The 23,925-nt window shown below is 34.3% G+C and overlaps 1 protein-coding gene and 1 long non-coding RNA gene across 10 annotated transcripts in view; one reads left to right on the top strand and one right to left on the bottom strand.

Moving 5' to 3' along the window:
- The window catches only part of LOC106156488 (receptor-type tyrosine-protein phosphatase eta), a 77,417-nt gene that overhangs the window by 31,652 nt on the left and 21,840 nt on the right, over positions 1 to 23,925 (bottom strand). For all 9 annotated transcript variants that reach the window (XR_015331333.1, XR_015331332.1, XM_086997031.1 and 6 more), the window contains 20 exons: positions 23,260 to 23,520; positions 22,468 to 22,758; positions 14,055 to 14,318; positions 13,299 to 13,568; positions 12,595 to 12,867; positions 11,975 to 12,187; positions 11,664 to 11,753; positions 11,241 to 11,416; positions 10,428 to 10,629; positions 9,695 to 9,979; positions 6,460 to 6,753; positions 5,871 to 6,026; positions 5,477 to 5,608; positions 5,154 to 5,302; positions 4,805 to 4,882; positions 4,278 to 4,350; positions 3,886 to 4,050; positions 1,150 to 1,281; positions 696 to 813; positions 188 to 252 (listed from right to left, as the gene is read on the bottom strand). Coding sequence is in view for 7 of the 9 variants with exons in the window: in XM_086997031.1 (XP_086853157.1) it covers positions 188 to 252; positions 696 to 813; positions 1,150 to 1,281; positions 3,886 to 4,050; positions 4,278 to 4,350; positions 4,805 to 4,882; positions 5,154 to 5,302; positions 5,477 to 5,608; positions 5,871 to 6,026; positions 6,460 to 6,753; positions 9,695 to 9,979; positions 10,428 to 10,629; positions 11,241 to 11,416; positions 11,664 to 11,753; positions 11,975 to 12,187; positions 12,595 to 12,867; positions 13,299 to 13,568; positions 14,055 to 14,318; positions 22,468 to 22,758; positions 23,260 to 23,520 (3,687 nt within the window). In the remaining 2 variants the exon portion in view is untranslated. The remainder of the gene's footprint in view (positions 1 to 187; positions 253 to 695; positions 814 to 1,149; positions 1,282 to 3,885; positions 4,051 to 4,277; positions 4,351 to 4,804; positions 4,883 to 5,153; positions 5,303 to 5,476; positions 5,609 to 5,870; positions 6,027 to 6,459; positions 6,754 to 9,694; positions 9,980 to 10,427; positions 10,630 to 11,240; positions 11,417 to 11,663; positions 11,754 to 11,974; positions 12,188 to 12,594; positions 12,868 to 13,298; positions 13,569 to 14,054; positions 14,319 to 22,467; positions 22,759 to 23,259; positions 23,521 to 23,925) is intronic.
- On the top strand, positions 16,270 to 19,134 carry LOC147764908 (uncharacterized). Its single transcript, XR_015331376.1, has 3 exons — positions 16,270 to 17,022; positions 17,524 to 17,628; positions 17,895 to 19,134. It is a non-coding gene; the product is annotated as an uncharacterized LOC147764908 (long non-coding RNA).

Below are 23,925 nucleotides of genomic sequence, written 5' to 3'. Positions count from 1 at the left end.
TTTTACTAGCCAATGAGGCTTAAAATTGTTTCAGTTTAACTTAATGAAAAACTTTCACAAGAGCTTATTAGTCATACCTTGAATTCTTCAGAAAACCATTACAAAAAGAAAACCATTACAAAGACAAAAACAATTATGAAATAAAATACTGTGTAACAACTCTATTCTTGCCACCATATATACAAACCTGTGCCCTGTTTTACACAAGGAGTGTCTGTATAACCATTTGTTGTATACCCACGAATTCTGATGCTGAAATCAGGAAAAAAGGAAAGTAAATAATAATGAATATTTTTCATAATCTCTTGGATTGAAAAAGAACTGTGTGTATTTGTAGTTTGCAGAGAAAATTCTGACAAAAATAGTTACAAAACTTGAAAAAAATGTATTTTTCTTTCTCAAAGGTAAATTTAAAATGTTTTACACAATAAACAGTGTGTATTACCAAATGCTGGGCTTGTGGCAAGTAATTTATTGTTGGGGTACTTAATTTGTGACTTGAGTCAATAATTACGACATTTGTATTTGATTGACCTTTGTAGGATTTAATAAAATTTCTATGGGTCCTGTTTTTTTTTTTTTTTTTGGTCACCCTGTATGAGGTTCAAGATAGCAAACTCCTAATCCATTTATAAAGCCTGATATGGCACTGACCAAGTTAGACCAATAAAGGTGTGTATTTACAGAGAACTCACCAATAGGTTCTCCCTGATGGCAATGGTCCATTGCAGTATTTGCTTGTTGCCACATTACTACAATCTTGACTGCCTATAATTATCTCATATTGAGCGGCAGCACGCCTCTGTCGTTGACCTTAATCAAATTGGTTTCATTAGTGCCTCAACAAGTTGTACTTTTGGCGATCATTATATAATAGGTTAAATTCCCAAAAGGTCACCTGCTATATACATATATATATATATATCCAGAATGATATGTAAGATATCTCATCAAAGCAATGTTTGAGGTATATGCCACATATTCTTACATGCACAATGTAAACATATCACAAATAAATGTCCGAAAGTGATTGTTTGCTCATTATCAATACACTAGCAAATGTGATTTAAACAAAACCTGACTAAATTTTAGTGTCAGAATGAAATGTTCATGGTACCATACTTTCAACAATTCAAATTTCAGCATTACCTGCCGTACCCCACGGGTTCGGTTCTACCTCCTTTATGGCATATGGGGTTATTTTTTCCAGGTCTTTAACTTGTCCCCATGTTTTTAAAGTAGGAAACTTGTTGTCTTTTCTGACATCACTCTCTGGTTTTCCTGTGAAAACAGAAATATATCTAGAGGATGTGGAAAACATTTAATTAATATACCTCAACCATTAAAACACATTACTAAGTTTGAAGTATTATTAATGTTTAATTGATATGGTAAACAAGGCAGCAAAGCTGTCAAATGTACAGACAAAAAAACAGGAAATAACTATGCACAAAATAGGCTACTGTCAATTCTGATGCAAAAGTACATTATGTTAAACTGCAAATTCAACATCAAATTTTAATTACGCTCAACAGGTAATAACAATGTAAGTAAAATGTGTAACAAGTTCACACTTTGAAAATGTATAACTTCCAGAAAAAGAAGCCAATTAGACTGCTTTTCCAACTCAGGCTGCATTTTAGTCCTGTATTTCTTTTTTTGAAAGTTTGGCAATCATAAGTAACATGGTTTTCCCATAATGGTCATCATGGCAGCAGCACCCAAAATTGTGTTTTCTTCTATTCTGATGCCATATTACATAATGGTTAACAGCATAATGACCGTCAATTTTTAATAATAAAATATACGTATCATGGATTTTCAGAAAATGTGACTAGCATGGGTCTTCAAGCCCGTGGAACTTCAAAGTCACACCTTGAAAATGCCAATATGTGAAAAATTAAATTTTCACAAAAAAAACGTTTAACTAGCATTTAGAATTACCAAACAGACTGCATTGCCTACTGAAGCTGTATTTTAGTCCCATGTTTCTTTCCTGTAAGTTTGAGAACAGTAACTGACATGGTTTTTCTTAAATGGGAGCAGTGCCCAAAATAGTTTTTTTTTTTAATTTTGATACAATATTACATAATGTTTAACAGCATAATGACCATCAATTTTAATATTAAAATATTAGTATTATGGATATTCAGAAAATGTGACTAGCAAAGGTCTTCAGGCCCATAGAACTTCAAAGTCACAACTTGAAAATGCCAAAATGTAAACAAGACAGCAATGTTCTGAAATGTTTTTTTTTTCCAGTTTTAACAATTTCTAACATAAAACAAAATTAACAGTTTACTACTGTTTTTATATGATCAACTAAGAAAATTGATGAGATGGGAAAAATATTAATAGAGCAGTGTTAAATGTCCAATTTCTTCCATTCTGAGATTCTGAACATAGTGAATGATTGAATCTGACAAACTGCAATGATATGAGTTTATTTCCATTTTTGAAACTTTATTACACAATACACGATAACAAGTTTACCATCATTTTTACATAATCAAGTAATGATGTTGTAAAGATGCAGGAAATGTCAAACAAACACTTTTACGTATCTTATTAATTAAAAATTGAAACTGTTAACATGCCTAAGAATTTAATCTGAGGAAATGTGAAAAAACAGCATAACTTCTAAAATAATGGCCCGATTATGCTGATTTTCGAACTCAACCTGCGTTTTAGTAAGATTGACCACTCCTGTGAGTTTAATGACAATTGGCCTATCTGTTTTTCTTATATTGTGTTTACAGTGTTGCATATATGCTGAAAAATGAAAAAACAGCATAACTACTAAAATAGTGGCCCGATCATGCAGATTTTCGTACTTGACCTGCGTTTTAGTAAGATTGATTACTCCTGTGAGTTTCATGACAAAAGGCCTATCGGTTTTCCTTAAAATGTGTTTACAGGGTTGCATATATGCTGAAAAGTGAAAAAACAGCATAACTTCTACAATAATGGCCCAATCATGCTGATTTTCGAACTTGACCTGCGTTTTATGAATATTCATCAGCTCTGTAAATATAAAGCCAAAAAGTGAAACTGCCCTCCACTTATCGTGTTTACAAGGAAAGTGCACGGCGCCAGCGACGGCATCGGCGACGACAGACGCAGGTGATGGCAATATGTACAGACACATCTGTATCTGTACATAATAAAAATACTGGAGACGGAACACCAGAGCATAAAGGTTATGAAACGCATGCCAGACTTAATCTTTGATCAAGTTGGTGTAAAATTATGTGAGACACAGCAATAATGCATTTGAGGATATGTGAATTTGAAAATTAGGTCAAGATTACCCATTCTCAAACATGAACTAGGTCTTTGGTCGTGCAGAAACATAAACTGGGTTCCCATGCCTAGATCGATCCATCTGGATCATTAATTTGCTATTTACTTAACTGGCATAAATGTCTGTCATGCCTACTGAATAAGCTAAGGGGTAAAAATAATTACTCCCTTATAGCTTTATTTATCCGTTACCAAGGAGATAGATCGATCCAAATATCTGTTGGAATGGTCCCCCAGCCTGAGAATCTGAGGTCAAACCATTGCAAAGTTATGTTGAAAACAACGTCATTTGGAAGCACTTTGGATGGATGGATGGCAGCAACCAAAAACATAATGCCTTCTGCCTGAGGCATAAATATTTTATCTAACCCCAAGCTCAAGTTGAATATTATGAAGAATTTTAAATGAAAGTTACATGACAGTAAGATAAACTATTGGTGATCTGTGAAAGATTGAATGTTATTAACGTGTGATTACATAATATAGTCTCACTTCATTTACTTCAGGGAATTTGATAGTGTTTGTCGTTTTATTCATGTCATACATCACAGTATGCACTTTCCTTAAACAGCATTCACACACCTGCCTCTGAGTCTTCTGCCACAATAACGCTTATGTTCCTCACAATTCCGTTTTCTGAGCCAAATGGAGAACTGGGTACTTGCAATGAAATTTGTTTTCTGGCATCTTCCACACTTGCGGTTGATACTTTAGCAAAAGTATTAGCAAGGGCAACGAATATGGGAGCTGGAATGCCCAAAAAATGTCCAATAAGATCAATTAATATGTCATATCTCAACTACTTATGCTAAAATGAATGAACTTTTAAGGTACATGTATAAAAATGCTGTGTTCACAGATGAATACTTAGCTTCTGACTGCAATATTTGCAGCATATAGACCACACAAACTTGGTTTTTATTCTCTTTGGGAATCCAGTGTTATATGTTCCACAGAACTGACATTTTACTCACGTCCTGATGTCAGCTTCACGTTGGTTGGTGCTGTCTTGTTTTCCCCTTCACCAACACTAGTGCGTGCAGCAACCTGGAACATAAAGCCTGTAGTGAATCCTATATATTTAAATTGGGTAAAAGTATGTAATTGTGAAAATTCAAAGTCTGTGGTTATGAGAATCCATGGAATGGATGGGAGGGGAGATCGATAAAAGTGGTGCTGTGAGGCAATAAAATGCCAGGCGCTGCCTCAGGCTGGTGTGCTTCCAGCGTTAAACCTTTTAAAACTGTCTGTTGTGATTTAGAATTCTAAACTGACTTGTTGGTCAGTGTCACGTGAAAGTCTCTGATTGGTTAAAACTAACTAACCATTGGAGTGTCAAGTGGCAGCCTCTGATTGGTTGAAATGAAAAGCCTTCCTGACAGGCCTCTTGTGTACATTTTTAAAGCCATTTATTTTAAATGGGCAAATCAATCTCATAACATACTTCAAATAAAATGCGTGTGGCAGTGAATGTGTTCATGAATAAAACAATTTATCTTACCTTGACCTGGTAACTTTTCTCTGCTGATAAACTAGTTATTGTGGATGAATTCTGGCTGCCACTGATTTCTTTATTTTTCTATAAAATAAAAAATAGTCTTAAGTTTAACTTAAATTTGCCTTATTCAAAATAAATGTTCGATTCTTAATCCTCATAATAAATAATTTCTGATATCAACTTTATAATGTGAGTATATGTTGTAGGCAAGATTAACAAGGCGAGACTGTGACCTGCATGGATTTACATCTGGGAAGCAACATAGGCATTCTTCAAAATGAGCACTTGCTATGCAAGTTGTGTGTGTTACAGATCATTTACAATTATAATGAAACAATTTTGCTTCACTCACAGATATTTTCCCATCAGTGGATATGTAATAGAGTACATATCCTGTGATTATGCCATTTTTGTTTTCTCTGGTTGGTGCTTCCCAAGTCACAGTCATATTATTATAACAGACATCACAGCTGGCATTCACCCTTGCTGGTGGACCAGGTGCTAAAATTGAAAAACAATTTGAATGATAAAATGTGAGATGACAGCAATTTAACTACAATTAATCACCTTCCAATGAAAAGTATCAAAACAAATAAAACATAGCAATTAGAACAATTCAGAATGATGCATGATCAGAATGTATTATCGTGATGATGTATTAACTATTTCACTTACTGTCTTCCAGAGTTCTTTTGGTTATAAGTGGTGAAGGCATACTGGGTCCAGCTGTGGTATTTGCCTTCACCTTTATATCATATGACCAGTACTTTTTCAAGCCTGTGATGTTTTTTTCAGTACTTTGGTATCCTAAAAATGTATTTTAACATATTTTGGTGAAGAACCTGGTTGTAAATTTTATAAAATTCATATTCTGAATTTGAAAAAAAACCTGTCATATCTTTCAGAAACTGTATTCATGTTACACTAATTATAAGCTATGACATAAGCCGTCTTCCTAGATGGAAAAATATGAATAAATTTCTACTAATGTGTAACACTTTAAACCCCCCCCCCCCCAATCCAATCAAAATAAAATCCTGACAAGATTTTAAATTTAATGGTTTACTACCTTCAATTAATTCCTTGACAGAATTTTGGCCGTCACTCTCAGTCATCTCAACCACATAGTCTATGAGACATGTCTCATTTGGTGGTGGAGTCCACATCACCAGGATGGATGTTGAGGTTGTAGCTTCTGCTTTAACTATCACTGGTGTGCCTGGGACTGATAGGATAAGTCAAGTTGGATAAAGAGCAGATAATCACCAAACAAAGGTCTATTAAATACATTTTGATTTAATGGAAATGACATAGTATCAAATATATCTTCACAACTTTCAATACCGATACTTATATTACCTAAACATTTTAACAACCTACCTCAGATTTTAATTCCAACTACACCTAACCAGACTTATTTCAAAATAACAGAACAGTATATTACAATCCACATTAAAAATTAAGAAATAAATAGAAACAACAGAAAGTAGTCACATGATTGTAACCCTCCATTATGCTGTGTTTTCCCTCTGTACTGACCTCTTCGCCTAGGGACTTCTGATAGAAGTGGGAAGTTGCAATCAAAATGTCTAATTCAGCAATTAGAACCACAACATTTTATTGAAACAAAATTAAACATTGCCTAAGATGGTCCTTACTATTCATTGCTGTTGAGTTGGTCTGTTCAGAGGAGTAATTTCCAAACCCTTTGCTGGTCCTAGCTGCAACTTTAAAAGTGTACTTCCGACATGGATCAAGGCCAGTTGCGTTGAATGATTTTGCTTCATTGGCATCTTGGGTTTCATTCTTCACTACCTCCCCATTGGATGCTTTTGTCACAATGATAAGATAATCTACGAGAATGCCTCTTTTCATCACTGGATCCTGCCACTGCACTTCAATTGATGTTGGAGATATGTCACCAAATGCAATATGCTGAGGTGCACTAGGTCCTGACATAAAATTTGTAAACAATTTTAATAGTATAATTGTACCACCAGCGTTAGCGCTGGCGGTACACATGGTTTCGGTCCCGTCCGGATCGTTCCGCCGGCTCCGCCGGCTCCGTTGGCTCCGCCGGCTCCGCCGGACGGCTACCGTTACCGCTTCTCCTCCTAGACGGTAAGGGCCCCCGTACCCATCTCATGGATTTAGGTCACCTATAATCTCAACTCGTTCCATGTAAAATTTGGGCTTTGTCGGTATTGGGGTCTGGGTGTGGCACTCATTGCAATGCACCCTTGTCTAAAAATGGCAAAATTAAATGCTAATTATCTACCCTACGGAAGGAGTTATGGGAAAAATTTCTATAAACGGCTTTCCAAAAGTCATATGTGTAGATTTCAAATATACCCTTGGATTTGACCTTTGACCTTTACTTCAAGGTCAAATGGGCCAAAATTTTCAAAAAAATTAAATTTTTTACGAAAAAAATTTTTTTTGCCCTGTTATTCAGACACCACACAGACTTAACCAATAATATTATTGGAAGGTGTTACCCTTCAGGTCATCTTTCATCTCCATGAATTTGGGGTCAATCGGTGCATTTTCACGGGAGTAGCGGCCATAAGATACCGAAACTGAAAACTGTCTCTAATTCGGGAACCGTTAATGCTAGAGACCCATTCTTTTTTGCATTTTGTAGAGCATGTAAAGCCAAACACTGGGGGTGGTCTCGGTTTTTTTGTATTCCATACGGTTTTCGAGTTACGCTGTATCAAAAAGTACATATTGGTGGTAAAAGCAAAATGTGCAGTACGGTAATGGATAATAAATTTTGAACTCTGGAAAAATAAAACATAAGGCTTGGCAAAGCAGACAACTTGTGTTCAAAAATGACATTATTTCATCAAATTTGAACTTCTGAAACTTCAGAGCACCTCCTATTTCAAGAATTTTGACCAAAATGACATTTTCTTTATTTTAATTAATTTTTTCTGTACGAAATTTAAGGCACATTATGGTAACTCCAAAATTATAACATTTAGTCCCTTATATCTCCAAAACTGGCAGAGATAGGTCCATAGTTACTATTGAAGTTGAATAGGAAGTCATATACTGGCAATCTTACTATGACCTTGAAAGTGACCTTTGACCTACTTTTCACCATGAACTGAACTTTGCAAATTTTTCTTCCCTTTTATCTCCAAAACTGGCAGAGATAGGTCCATAGTTACTATTGAAGTTGAATAGGAAGTCATATACTGGCAATCTTACTATGACCTTGAAAGTGACCTTTGACCTACTTTTCACCATGAACTGAACTTTGCAAATTTTTCTTCCCTTTTATCTCCAAAACTGGCAGAGATAGGTCCATAGTTACTATTGAACTTGAATAGGAAGTCATATACTGGCAATCTAAATGTGACCTTAAAATTGACCTTTGACCTACTTTACACCATGAACTGAATTTTGCAAATTTTGCTTTCTTTTTATCTCCAAAACTGGCTGAGATAGGTCCGTAGTTACTATTGAACTTGAATAGGAAGTCATATACTGGCAATCTAAATGTGACCTCAAAATTAACCTTTGACCTACTTTTCACCATAAACTGAACTTTGCAAATTTTGCTTCCTTTTATCTCCAAAACTGGCAGAGATAGGTCCATAGTTACTATTGAACTTGAATAGGAAGTCATATACTGGCAATCTAAATGTGACCTTGAAATTGACCTTTGACCTACTTTTCACCATGAACTGAATTTTGCAAATTTTGCTTCCCTTTTATCTCCAAAACTGGCTGAGATAGGTCCATAGTTACTATTGAACTTGAATAGGAAGTCATATACTGGCAATCTAAATGTGACCTTGAAATTGACCTTTGACCTACTTTTCACCATGAACTGAACTTTGCAAATTTTGCTTTCCTTTTATCTCCAAAACTGGCAGAGATAGGTCCATAGTTACTATTGAACTTGAAAAGGAAGTCATATACTGGCAATCTAAATGTGACCTTAAAATTGACCTTTGACCTACTTTACACCATAAACTGAATTTTGCAAATTTTGCTTTCCTTTTATCTCCAAAACTGGCTGAGATAGGTCCGTAGTTACTATTGAACTTGAATAGGAAGTCATATACTGGCATTATAAATGTGACATTAAAATTGACCTTTGTCCTACTTTTCACCATAAACTGAACTTTGCAAATTTTGCTTCCCTTTTATCTCCAAAACTGGCAGAGATAGGTCCATAGTTACTATTGAACTTGAATAGAAAGTCATATACTGGCAATCTAAATGTGACCTTGAAATTGACCTTTGACCTACTTTTTATCATGAACTGAACTCTGCTAATTTCTTTCTCTTTTAACTTCAAACTTGACAGAGATAGGTCCATAGTTACTATTGAACTTGAATAGGAAGTCATAGACTGGCAATTTACTGTGACCTTGAAATTGACCCTTGACCTACCTTACGAAGAACTTAAATTTGATTGTACCATATATATTTTTTGCAATAGTTTAAAAATTCTTGTTGATTGCATTTTTACAGCTTGTCAAGCACAAAACTGGTGGCTATGTCCCTTATTTTGTGTATGTGGGGGTCTATACGAATGCGCTTGCTCCAGCTGGTGGTACAATATTCGGAGGCGGTATCGCCTCTCTGATCCTCTAGTTTTAATTGTATTTAAAAGATTTACTTGCTTATGCATCAATTTAAATAATGAAAACATTGCTCTGAAATACAAACATAAAATGAAACTCCTAATGGTGACATCAAAAATTTGACAAAGTTGACAGAATTAAAAAGAAGTTGGAACAAAATACAAAAAATATAAAATATATGTACTTTTGACAAAAGTAAAAAGGGCAACAAATATTTTCAGGAAAGAATTTTGAACATGCAAACAAAAGATTTTGTAGAGTGTTTCTTGTTGAACAAGTTTCAACTTACGTGCTTCTCCGGTTAATACTGTGAGTGGCTTACTCCAATTTCCAGGGCCTGCAACAGTATAAGCACGTATCTCAATGGTGTGATTTTGATAACTAAGAAGATCTGGGAGAGCTTTAAACTCATCAGTTGTATTATAGGAACTGCTGGCCTGATTATCAGTTACACGAAGCTGATATCCAGTTATAATTCCACGAGGATTGTCTGGAGCCTCCCATGTTATGTTCAGGCCAGTTTTTTCATTCTGGGTGATGTTGACTGCCGTCAGATTTCTTGGCTCAGAAGGTGCTAAAACAGGAATAAATCAAAATATTCAATCTGTGCTCACATAGATTCTGTTCTCTTATTTTTTTAAATTTCACTACATTGTTTGAATGTTGCTATAAAAAGAATCAATTTCAAAACCTAAGTTCAACAGTGACATATCTTTGGGGTATAGCTAATACAAAATCAAAGTTCATGGTTAAAATATATCTTGTATGATTTTTTTCGCTTTAAATGTTCCATTTTCAATGAAAACTCATGTAATGTCTTACCTTATGGCTTTTTAACAAATCAACATTTTTTCTGAAAAGATTCTAACATACAATGTGTCCAATTTAAAAAGACAAGAAAAGAAGTCTGTTTTAAACAGAAATTTTCAGCAATTGACTTTATGTGCTTCACTTTTCTCTACAAGAGATAAATCCAATGATTGTGAACAGTGTCAAATATAAACAGGTCTTGAGTGACTTACTATCTTCCAAAGTTTGCTCTCTCATATCTCTGGATTTCCCTCTCCCAACTGATGTAAATGGGTAAACTCTAAAAGTGTAGTTGGTGTAGGGTACCAGGTTCCTTACAGTATAGTCAACACGTCCATGTATACTGAAGCTCTGAGTTGTATCTGTTGAAGTACAGGATGGTGCTTCTTCGCTTTTTTCACTGGTTTTGGATATCTATATCAGACCAAGCATAAATTATCATATCTAAATTTGCTTAAATTGGTGACTTGTGAATCAGACATTTCCCATCTCAAAATCCCAATACTATATATTTATTTATTGATTATTTACTTATTATTTATTAGTTATTTCAATGAAAACATGGCAGTCTTAAAAACACTTAGTTTGTATCGAGATGACCCTAGTTCAAAGATAGAAATTACTGAAATGCTACAAGAAAAATCACACTGAATATATTATAGTCCAAGTAACAAAATTTTCATTAACATATTCTTATAGGGCAAAAAAGAAAAAGTGTTACACAATGTTCTTTATAAACTTCTTTTATGTATATACACAGGTCTTTTTATGGGGTATGCAGTTTGTTATTTGAACATTTTATCAAATATGGTAAAAAGGAGTCAATTAAAATATGGTCAAGAGGAGTCCATTATAAACCCTCTTCTTGTTACAGATACCTCCCCCACAACACAGCAAGCAGTTGAATTGTCTGATTGCCATGGATGCAAGATGGTGGGCATTAAAGACCAATTGGGTCTTGTAAAAGTTAGTACACAGGAATGGTTAAGATGAGTCTACTTTGTACTTTGAAACTCCTTACTTACTGCTGGACAATCTATGCAATTGAAAATCACTTGCTGTATACAGCTTTTATCTTCCAATAAAACAAGCAGTTCATAGGTGATAACCTCTCCATTTGGCTCAATTGGCTCTTCCCAACCTATGTCCATTGACATGGAGGTATTTTGGCTGACTGTTAAGTTAGAGACTTCCCCAGGCACTGATTATGATAGAGAAATATGGAAAATACAATTTCTGCAAGGTAACTAAAAATGAAACATGCCATCCTAACTCAATGATCATATCTACTTAAAGGCAGTTCAGTCATTCACATAAAGTAAACCAAGTGTAAAGTAAACCATTTGTAATTTTAAGGTTCTGTAAAGATTTTTAAGTTGATATTTTGGTCCTGCATGTGTCAAGACAGGCAGAAGATAATAAAAATATGCATCCCAAAACCAACTTACCAGCTTCATTTGTTCTGATGGTAATGTTGTTTGAAGCTTCTCCAGTTCCATTGCTGTTCATAGCTTTTACTTGGAATTTATAATTTGCACCTAAAAATCCCCAAAATAGTTAATTTAAGATTAAAAACAGACAAGTCATTGTTTTAATAAAAATTAAATTAAAATTATATACAAACTGGAAAGGGGTTACTAACTGCAATATCCTTTGGAGATAATATTACCATGAAATCAGAAATATGCCATTCCAATTATACAGATTTACTGTTACCTTTTTATTTTAGTGACAGCAATGATTACCAAATCTCACAAACCTGGTGTTAGGTTATCAACATTGTAGGATGTGTCTGTGCTGTTCGTGTACATCAAGAAAATATTGCCATATTCCTCAGTTTTATGGTCAGCCTTCCAGTACTCTATAATGTAATTTGTGATCTGGCCATTGGGGTTTTGCGGTTCCTTCCATTTTAAACTAGTTGAGTTCTCAGTTGTGTCATCAGAAGTCAAGTTCCGTGGAGAGCTAGGAGCTGCAAATGAGAAAGGTTATTGAGATTGACTGCCCTCGAAATGGGTGCTAGCTCAAATTGTATTTCCTGCCATTATATAAGTAGTACAGTTTACCATAATCTTTTTTAAATTCTTAAAAATATTTTTCATTTCTGCAATTGTCCTGTTATGTCAGATTGTTGAAATACATTCCAATTTATAATCATAAAAAGATTCTTTAAAATAGTTGTCAAGACACATATACATCTTCAATGTTTTTTTTCGTAATAAATGTATTGCCCACTATCTGTCTTAAAATGTCACTCTTGGTTCCCCCCCCCCCCCCTCCAAAAAAATTATAAATAAAAAAATAAAAAGCAAAAGTAATACAGAGCTAGCCCATTGCTTAGAACGTATGCTTTAAATAGTACGTATAAAGTATGCTTACGTATTTCTGCTGTTGATACATTTGTCTCTGAGGCATCTCCGTAAAGTGAATTGGTTTCAGCTATGACAGATACTTTATATGTACACCCTGGAGTGAGTCCTGTGACAGTCACTGTTGAGAAGTCTCCTTCTTTCTGTACAGTTGATATAGTGCCTTCTTCTGGACTGATAGTTACATTATATCTGTCCACTATACCAGATGCATTCTGCCATTTTAATACCAAAGAGTGTGAGCCTTGTGATCCAAGGACAATTATTCCAGGGGTACCTGGCTCTAAAAACAATACAAGTAAAATTCAGAAATAATACAATATAAATTACCTTCGCCTTATATAAGAGAAGTCATCTGGTTCAATTTCATTTTTGTCTTTCATGCTTTTAATATCTATGATTATGATATCAGTAGCCTTAATATTGTTTTAAAGGCTCAACACTTCTCTAAATTTTGTACATGAAATCACCAATGAAACAAAGTTAAGAACTAAAGCATATTTTCCCAAAACATTTGGCTCTAGAGATCAAGTTTTCAGTTAACAGAAAGCATAACAAGAAATAAACATGCTAATGGTCAACGTGAACCTGTCAAAAAAGGAATCAAGATATTATCCTAGTTAGTTTTAATATTCCATTAGTAATTTGGTCTAAAAGATGATGTCTGGTGCCAAAATATACAAAAGCAATGACTCTTATACTATTTATACCTACTTGTCTGGTTGTGTAAAATGTAAGGTTCACTGCTCCTTCCATTGCTCACAGCTGTAATGTTGATTTCATACAAAGTACCAGGTTCTAATTTGCTGACAGTGTAGTTAGAATAGCCATCACCATCAACTTGTATAGGTGGAGACAAGGAATTCTCAGAAGAATTGACAGATACTGTAAAGTGGTTTGTTTCTCCTTTTCCCATTTTCCACCACATAGAAATTTTATCTGAGAAGAACCCATCCACTTCAACATCTATTGGCTTGTCAGGATCTTAATTGATAAATAAAATAATTATTATGACAGAACTGTACAAAAGAATTTCTGCTTCAGGACAAAATAAAGTGAATTCTAATCATTTTTCAGGGAGTTCAGTGTTCAGCACATAGCTGCACATGTTAACTTTCATTCATTTTACTCTTCAATCAATCTCATAAAAAGAATGAAATATATTTCTGTTTTTAATTATAAAGTTCTCCTTTAAATACTTCATCATATTATTTTTTTCTTTGGTACCAATAACTTCACCTTTTCCTCTCAATGAAAGTAATTGACATTTTGAAGTCTTTCAGGAATTATTTTCACACCATTAAGCAAAGGTCATAATTGTGTGTAGGGACATAAAAATACTAATCATATGGAAAACTCAAAGGAATTTCATTATGTATACAAAAAGGTATTGGGTAAAAATAATATTTTACCAGTACACAAGTACTACCTAAACCAATGTTCTTTGATTAAAAAAATTTCCCAAATTACCTGTAAAGACTTTTTCACTCAATTTTGTGGTATTTTTAGCCCGGCTCCTACTAGTTGCAATCACTGCCACATTGTAGATCATGCCTGGTTCCAAACGTGTTACTGTCTTTTTTGTGACATTAGTGAACTCTTGAAAATCTATATCACCATGCCATTTGTTCACTACCACATAGAATCCACCTACAACACCTTCACCTGCACTCCAGCTCAAAATGATGGATGTAGTTGCTGAAGTTATCTCAAGGTTGGAAGGACTGCTCGGTGCTATGAATAAAATTCAAATAATAAGACATAAAAATAAATTTCAATGACTTATAAAAGAGCAATATCAATTTTACATGTTCCAGCATAGGCATTTACTTTGAGGTAATAAAAACCTTGGTACACCTTTAACAAGTCAGAACTGTTATGCAGTTTCGTGGCAAATTAGCATGTGTCAGATTGTAACATTGAAAATATAGACAGGTATGTGTACATTACAAACTAGAGGATCAGAGAGGCGATACCGCCTCCGAATATTGTACCACCAGCTGGAGCAAGCGCATTCGTATAGACCCCCACATACACAAAATAAGGGACACAGCCACCAGTCTTATGCTTGACAAGATGTAAAAATGCAATCAACAAGAATTTTCAAAATATGCAAAAAATATATATAACTTAAAATGGTACAATCAAAGTTAAGTTCATCGTAAGGTAGGTCAAAGGTCAATTTCAAGGTCACAGTAAATTGCCAGTATATGACTTCCTATTCAACTTCAATAGTAACTATGGACCTATCTCTGCCAGGTTTAGAGTTAAAAGAGAAAGAAATTAGCAGAGTTCAGTTCATGGTGAAAAGTAGGTCAAAGGTCAATTTCAAGGTCACACTTAGATTGCCAGTATATGACTTCCTATTCAAGTTCAAGAGTAACTATGGACCTATCTCTGCCAGTTTTGGAGATAAAAGGGAACCAAAATTTGCAAAGTTCAACTCATGGTGAAAAGTAGGTCAAAGGTCAATTTTAAAGTCACATTTAGATTGCCAGTATATGACTTTCCATTCAAGTTTAGTAACTAAGGACCTATCTCTGCCAGTTTTGGAGATATAAGGGACTAAATGTTATAATTTTGGAGTTACCATAATGTGCCATAAATTTCCTACAGAAAAAATTAATTAAAATAAAGAAAAGGTCATTTTGGTCAAAATTCTTGAAATGGGAGGTGCTCTGAAGTTCCAGATGTTCTAATTTGATGAAATAATGTCATTTTTGACCACAAGTTGTCTGCTTTGCCAAGCCTTATGTTTTATTTTTCCGGAGTTCAAAATTTATTATCCATTACCGTACTGCACATTTTGCTTTCACACCAATATGTACTTTTCGATACAGTGTAACTTTGGAGATAAAAGGGAAGCAAAATTCGCAAAGTTCAGTTCATGGTGAAAAGTAGGTCAAAGGTAAATTTTAAGGTCACAGTAAGATTGCCAGTATATGACTTCCTATTCAACTTCAATAGTAACTATGGACTTATCTCTGCCAGTTTTGGAGATAAAAGGGAACCAAAATTTGCAATGTTCAATTCATGATAAAAAGTAGGTCAAAGGTCAATTTCAAGGTCACATTTAGATTGCCAGTATATGACTTCCTATTCAACTTCAATAAAGACTATGGACCTATCTCTGCCAGGTTTGGAGTTAAAAGAGAAAGAAATTAGCAGAGTTCACTTCATGGTGAAAAGTAGGTCAAAGGTCAATTTTAAGGTCACATTTAGATTGCCAGTATATGACTTCCTTTTCAACTTCAATAGTAACTATGTACCTATCTCTGCTAGTTTTGGAGATAAAAGGGAAGCAAAATTTGCAAAGGTCAGTTCATGGTAAAAAGTAGGTCAAAGGTCAATTTCAAGGTCACATTTAGATTGCCAGTATATGACTTCCTATTCAACTTCAATAGTAACTATGGACCTATCTCTGCCAGGTTTGGAGTTAAAAGAGAAAGAAATTAGCAGAGTTCAGTTCATGGTGAAAAGTAGGTCAAAGGTCAATTTTAAGGTCACATTTAGATTGCCAGTACATGACTTCCTATTCAACTTCAATAGTAACTATGGACCTATCTCTGCCAGTTTTGGAGATAAAAGGGAAGCAAAATTTGCAAAGTTCAATTCATGGTGAAAAGTAGGTCAAAGGTCAATTTCAAGGTCACAGTAAGATTGCCAGTATATGACTTCCTACAGTCTGTCCGCAGATCTGGCATATCAATGCGTAAGCGGTGATCATTACAAAAACACCTACGCGCTTGCACGAAATAGTCCGCGACGTGTGTTTCGCGCCATGTTTTCAAAAATCCGTAGTTGTTATGTAAATCCACGAAGCTCTGTAAACAACTCATTATCTCGCTTGAAACTTTCAAGGAATAAAATTTAGAACTTGATGTAAGCGATCAATATAAAATGAACATTTTAATTTCGACGAAAACCTTGTATCAGATGTCTAAAAATAGCACACGCATTTTTCTCAAGCAGAGCGTGTAATTTTGTACCCTAAAATGAAATGATTGTAGAAAAAATGGACAAACTTACTTTATTGATGTTATAACGATTTATGCAACTATATATGCTGGAATTGAGCCAAAAAGAAAAAAAAATTTGTACAACCGTCCTTTTTTGTGAAATCCCTATTTTAGTGCGAAGTATGTAGGTCAGTCGAAACTGGGACTGTCACGTTGCACTGAGCAAGTGACTCGAAAGCGATTTTCTCGGCAAATCTTGCATTTCGGTTGAAAAAAATTGAATGTTCAGCTTTTCAAGTGTATATTTATAGTATACAGTGTGTCACTGTCATAGTGAGAGTTGTTATGGAAAATAATACGTGAAAAAACGCCATCGGTGCTGCAGATCGACCATATCGCTGCCATAACATGGTTTTAGAATGGAAAAAATCTGCCGTTTGCCTTTCAAGTTACATAGTTTTGGGTTTACAGACTAAAAGGTGAGTCTTTTTTTGCATTCACTAAGTTTCATATAAGCGCCGAAATGTATAGAAATGATTTTGGAGTAACCTCCCTTCACATAGTTTAGATGCACTTGTTGACGTTCAGTACCAGTGAAATGTTATATTTTGTTGCAAAGTTATAGTTGTACTTTGTTTACATACAATGTGTAGGCCTACTAGTATACCTTTATCCGTTCTATTTCCTTTATGGAGTTGGAATCTAGACCTTTACGAAATAGGGTGTGTGTGTCTATACACACCTGTTAACTAGCACATTGCGCAATCATCATTACAGGTGTACTAATTTAAAGGTCTTTCCTGGGCAGGTTTCAAAGTTGTTTTACATTATAAGTTTTAATATTGTGATTTTTTAAACAAATTTTCTCAATTTATCTGAAATTGTTGGTAGTAAAAAAAGTCTTCAAATTTAACAAGTAAAAAAAATCATTTGTCAAGGCAGAGACACACATTTATGACCTATGCATTGTGCTTTTTCAGTTTTAGTGAAGGTTGACAGCATACCTACCCCTGCCTTAGCTATCGCATGAGAATGGACTTGATGGCATGGAATGATGAAAAGATACCAGTTAGACAAAGCAGAAAGTAATTAAGTGTTTATATATAAAAAAGCAAATACTTCATTATTTTTTAACTAGCCTATTGCTAGTAGGACCAAGGAATTATTAATACTATATAGTATAGTAAGAAATTACTTTGATAAACAACTGGTGTGAGACTGACAATGAGGTGAGTTTTTTTTTTAATCTATGGATTTTTCATTAAATTTCAGTTTTTATCTGCTTTGTATAAATTTCTTGTTTATACATACATGTATGATTTTATCATTATATTATATTTATTCTTAACAGATTCCCAAATTTCATATCAGCTGACAATAAGGGAAGAGGTGTTCTACATGTAGTCAAGACAAGGGAAAATGTAGTTCCATATGATTTTGTGTGATGGTGCTGTGCTGTTGATGCAGGTGTGACTGAACAAGAGATGGTGTTTTGTAGAGTCTTGGATATTGTTTACCCTAGAAACCTTTCTCATAGCAGACAAGTTCTGGAACATTATTTTCTTCAAGTATTATACAGGATGGGCTTTGACCCAAAAGACTTCCATTGAGAGTGGCCTGCCTTTAAAGAGTGCATAGGTGGCATGTTTATAGTGAATAAAAGTAAAGATATGTGTATGGATTTGTTTCAAGGCTAGGAGACCAGACAAAGATTAGAATACATACAATAATGCTAATTGAAATTGCCTTGTTCAGCCTGTCCACTTCTCAGGTGGAGAGAGGATACAGTGCTCTCAAAAGAACCGGATCTGACTGGAGGTCAAGTTTGGGGAATATTATGCTTAAGTTAACAAAATTTTGACAGCAGTTTTATAGGGGCAAAGTTTTGATGATTTAGTCAAGAAATCTATCAACCACTGAGTGGCAGGGTGACACTCTGGGAAAACAGCCCAATTTTGAACTTGAAAATTGATTTTGTTTTCTGACTATCATATCCAGGTAAATGACCTGGCCATTGAAGATTCTAAGGAAATAAAAAAAATTGAAACATACTCGTATACTGAAGTTTTTTTGTTTTTTTTTTCATTTTTAATGCACTTTGATATGTATTAAATTACAAATTATATTCAAGAATTTTCAATTGGGGATGAACTTAATTGTATGTCAGTTTTGGCTAAAGTAATATTCATAACTTGCTGGGGCAGGTGCTTCTCCTGCTCTCAGAATAGACATATCAAGTTGGCCAACGAGTTTATTGGAGCCTTGTTAACTGCTTTAATTTAAAAGGCAAAAAGTTTTTAAAAAACTTTCAAAAAGTTCAGTGCACATTCATGAGGCTGAATGAACATTTACCAGGGACAGTGCTTTAAGGACATGAGTTTTAAATGTTTACTTAGTTTTGTTTATCACACAAATTTCAAAATTTTGCACTTTTAAAAAGAGAAATGTAAATTTTAAATAGATTAGGGATATTTTTTCAAATTACAATTGTAAGGGTCTTATTTTAAATGGTTTAATATGTAAGAGACAAAAATAGTACTAGTACATAGAAATAAATCTTGAGCAGTAAAATAAGAGAACAAGGCATAAGTGCAGATCTTATATAATGAATAAACCGGTGTTGAATGATTTTTTTATCAAAACCCTTTCAGGTTTTAAAAAGCACAACCTGGCCATAGGCCAGTACTTCATTGTAAATATTTATCCAATTAAAAATAATCTTGTTTTATTTATAACTAGATCTAGCAATATCTTTCTATATCGGTCAAAATTCACACTGGATTTCTTGTGGAGTGGATCATAACTAAACAATTTTTGATGTTTTAAGAATGAAGCATATAACTCTTAGAATATTTCTGATGTTAGATGCACATCACTTGTTCGTATTTTAATTTTATTGTAACTTGTTTGCTCTGATATTCAGAATATTTAAGAAAACTTGTAGTCTTTCCAGGTCGGGTCAGTGCTTCAGGTTGGTCACGTGACGCTATAAATTATGATGAAAATGGGGTTCCATTTTTGTCGTCGTTTTGGAGATGCACTAATTTCCCCACACAAAATGGGTAAAAATTGTAGGAGACATACCTTATGATATATCATTTGAAAGTTTATGATCTTATCTTTCTGCAGGATGTAATTGTTTGAAAATATTTTTCGTTTCCTGCGATACATAATCACAGTAACTTACTGCACTTGAAAAAATCGATTTTGCCGACTTTTACACCGACTTCACGAGAATATGAACACTTTGCCAACGAGGTGGGACCCAAACGCAACATGTGTTTCATATCAACACAAAGCACACTTGTTTACCTTTTAGAATATATACAAAACGCTGGTGATTTCAACATTGTAGCAATTTTGTTTAAATTGAAACACCCTAGTGTCACACGCTTCAAAAATGCGAGTGCTTGGCGTCGAGTTCACCTCGCGCTAAAAAAAATGGACAAAGCTGAATTTTCTATATATACATACTGCCAGAAACCCAGTTTAACCAGCTTTCATGATTTAGTTTTTAAAACTTTGTACAATTTAAACTTCTTATAGAGATCTTCAAATAGAAAATTTCGGACACCTGAAACGGGGCACCATTTGCAATCACCCGCGTGGATAAATCTTTCATTTTACCGTTCTGAATCAATTTTTTATGACGACTAACCTTAAAATTTCGAATCCCTAGTTATTCCCGCTTCTTTTTATATATCTATCGTTTAATCACATCAACTGTTGACAAAACTACACATGAAAATACGAAGAGCTCAAAAGTCGTCCATTTTCACTCGATTTTGCTGAAAGTAGTGCGAAAATGGCCGTCGCTTCAGACAGTGTGCACGCGCAGCTCGGAATCTGCGGACAGACTGCTATTCAACTTCAATAGTAACTATGGACCTATCTCTGCCAGTTTTGGAGATATAAGGGACTAAATGTTATAATTTCGGAGTTACCTTAATGTGCCATAAATTTCCTACAGAAAAATTAATTAAAATAAAGAAAAGGTCATTTTGGTCAAAATTTTTGAAATAGGAGGTGCTCTGAAGTTCCCGAAGTTCAAATTTGTTGAATAATGTCATTTTTGACCACAAGTTGTCTGCTTTGCCAAGCCTTATGTTTTATTTTTCCAGAGTTCAAAATTTATTATCCATTACCGTACTGCACATTTTGCTTTCACCACCAATATGTACTATTTGATACAGCGTAACTCGAAAACCGTATGGAATACAAAAAAACAGAGACCACCTTCAGTATTGGGCTTTACATGCTCTACAAAATGCAAAAAAGAATGGGTCTCTAGCATTAACGGTTCCCGAATTAGAGACAGTTTTCAGTTTCGGTATCTTATGGCCGCTACACCCGTGATTGACCCCAAATTCACACAGATGAAAGATGACCTGAAGGGTAACATTTTCCAATAATATTATTGGTTAAGTCTGTGTGGTGTCTGAATAACAGCGCAAATAAATTTTTTTTCGTTAAAAAATTAATTTTTTTGAAAATTTTGGCCTGTTTGACCTTGAAATAATGGTCAAAGGTCAAATCCAAGGGCATATTTGAAATCTACACATATGACTTTTGGAAAGCCGTCTGTAGAAATTTTTCCCATAATTCCTTCCGTAGGGTAGATAATTAGCATTTAATTTTGCCATTTTTGGACAAGGGTGCATTGCAATGAGTGCCACACCTAGACTCCAATACAGACAAAGCCCAAATTTTACGTGGAACGAGTTGAGATTATAGGTGACCTAAATCCAAGAGATGGCCCTTACCGTCTAGGAGGAGAAGCGTTAACGGTAACATGGCGGCGGAGCTGGCGGAACGGACCGGACGGGACTAAAACCATGTGTACCGCCAGCGCTAACGCTGGTGGTACAATAAAAGTACCAAAAACATACCCATTTTCAATATACAGGTCCAGTTGAAGAAAACAAAAAAGTTAAAAATGAAGTTAAAGAAATCTACTTTTTCTAGAAAGTGATTAATCTGGCTCTTTGTGTCAATCATTGAAATTTTTAAAATTCATGCCTTGCTAGTGTGGAGAACTTTTTGTATTCAGTATTCAGTAATAAAAGTTTTAGTCTATTTAGTAATGAATCTTTTAAAAACAACAACCCTTTTGGATAATATTAACATGCTATTGATAGTAACAAAAATTAGACTGTCCTACAGGGGTTTTACAAGATGCATGCTTATTTTACTGACACATTTGTCTTCAACCTCCCTTGAGCATATTTTTTCACAATGACTGGTAAAGAAGGTTTTGCATATTTTGTGTAAAACATTTGACTCTGCCCTGGTATCATATTGTCTGCTAATAATGGATGTAACTGAATTGACGATTTTATTAATGACTTTAATATTACAAAAAAATCAAACAATGAAAAATATTGGCCTGTGCCAAAAAACATGTTTCTTTTATTTTTAAAAACCTAGCAGCACCACAAAAGTAGCTGCAAGCTTTTTATTGAGTTATTTATAATAAATATTCTAGACATTTTCTGAGATATCAGACATCAAATTTTCTACTTAATAAAAATTACCCAGATCTATTGGGGAATATGAGTTGGTGCTGTGAGGGACAGTGTCAAAGGTTTCAAATTTAGTGTGTTTATGGTTTTTGTGTGAGAACAGAAAAATCTAGTAATTATTGTTTTCTTTTTTTAAGTTACAGTGATGTTTTACTTTGACAAGCAATTCTTCCACTGGCTTAATTTTAATTAAATAAAAAAAATGTTGAATGGACCCATACATTGAATATGAGTGACTACAGGACAAAACTGTAAATTGAACTTTAAATGTAAAATTTAACCAATTCAAAACTGATTAGAATGAATAGACAAGGCATTTTCTACAGACTGATGCACACTTTGTTTCAAGTATTTAATAGTAAACTGTGTGTGTTCATGGATACTATTGTACTCATTACATACCTATGTCACCAGTCACCACCATTGGTAGACTTTTAAGTCTGCAGTATTCAAAATAGCATGTCACAACATATGTTTCACCATTAGTTATATTCCCATACAAAAGCTCTGTTGTTCCATGTTTTGATTTCTTTGGTATTCTTTCATACTGAGGTGTTGAGTTGTCAAAACTTTGAACTTGTCCAATTAGGTAATCAAACTCCACTCGACTGTGTGAATGACCACTATGGTAAACCACAATCAAATTGGAATCAAACTTAACAGTTGCTGTCATGTTTGTTGGTGCAACTTGTCCTAAAATATAACTTACATATTTCAACAAGTCCACCTCTTGTTTGACAATGTGTCCAGGAAAATTTGTTGGTGTAGCAATTAGGCTTATCTTGGTATCTTTATTTATTAAGGTAAGTATAAAATCATTAAGTTACTAAGCATTTCCTTCACCAAAAGATTCTCAGTAAATCATCATTCAAATATTGAAACGATATATACAATAATATATTGAATTATTCACATACAACAAAAAGGGGGATTGGAAGAAAAAATAAAAATCTCACAGGGCACTTACAAAGTGAAGGTAAACAAAATTTCTTCTGGTTATAAGCATATTTCGAAAATTTTGTCAATTTTAAGTGTCACGGAAACACATTTTTGATTTAATACTGAAATAACATTTTTTTTCTCAGTGACAAATTTTTAACTGTAAATTATTGAAATAATAAATATTTTCTAAGTGACAAAGTTTTCACTGTAATTATGTTTGATAAGCAAACTGCTGAAAGATTTACTACTTACTTGTACACTGTGACTTCTGCACTGCAGAGCCTGAACTTTCACCAGCCTTCGATACAACAGTGACAGTATAGGTGGTTGCTGGCTGTAAACCTGTTATATCCCTGTAGGTATCAGATGGACTTGAAGAATCTGGATTACCATTGGGAATAACAGAGACATTATATTCTTCAGTATACCCCATTCCTGGAATCCACACCACTTTCATGCTTTCGGTTGTTACTAACTCCTCTGGGAATGTTATGTTTGTAACAGGGGAAGGTACTGTAATGATATCAAAAGGCAGTCCTTTTAATTTTTATTTACTTATGGCAATGCAATTTGAGTCTCAAAATTACAATACTGTTGTACACAAGTTATCATGTAATAAAGCAGTATTACATATACTGAAAATTGTACACAATAAGCTGAAAATGCATTAACATCCATCTAAATTTGAATATGAATTCTAGAGGATATGTGGGGCGATACTGCCCCTAGGTATTGTCCCACCAGAGAGATTAACCTCATTTCAGCAATAGTAGCCTCAAATTAACCTCAGAGCAAGTCTGTACCTTCCTTCCTATTCAATTTCAATAGTAAACTAGACCACCACCAGTCTTGTGCTTCACAAGCTCTATAAAATACAATAAACAAGTTAGAGTTCTCAAAAATGGTCCAATCAAGTGG

The sequence above is a fragment of the Lingula anatina genome, chromosome 1 (genome assembly GCF_051362555.1).
Source record: "Lingula anatina isolate TDL-2025a chromosome 1, LinAna3.0, whole genome shotgun sequence".
Classification (NCBI taxonomy): domain Eukaryota; kingdom Metazoa; phylum Brachiopoda; class Lingulata; order Lingulida; family Lingulidae; genus Lingula; species Lingula anatina.
The sequence above is the reverse complement of the archived record's forward strand: the minus strand, read 5'-3'. Positions and strand labels throughout refer to the sequence as shown.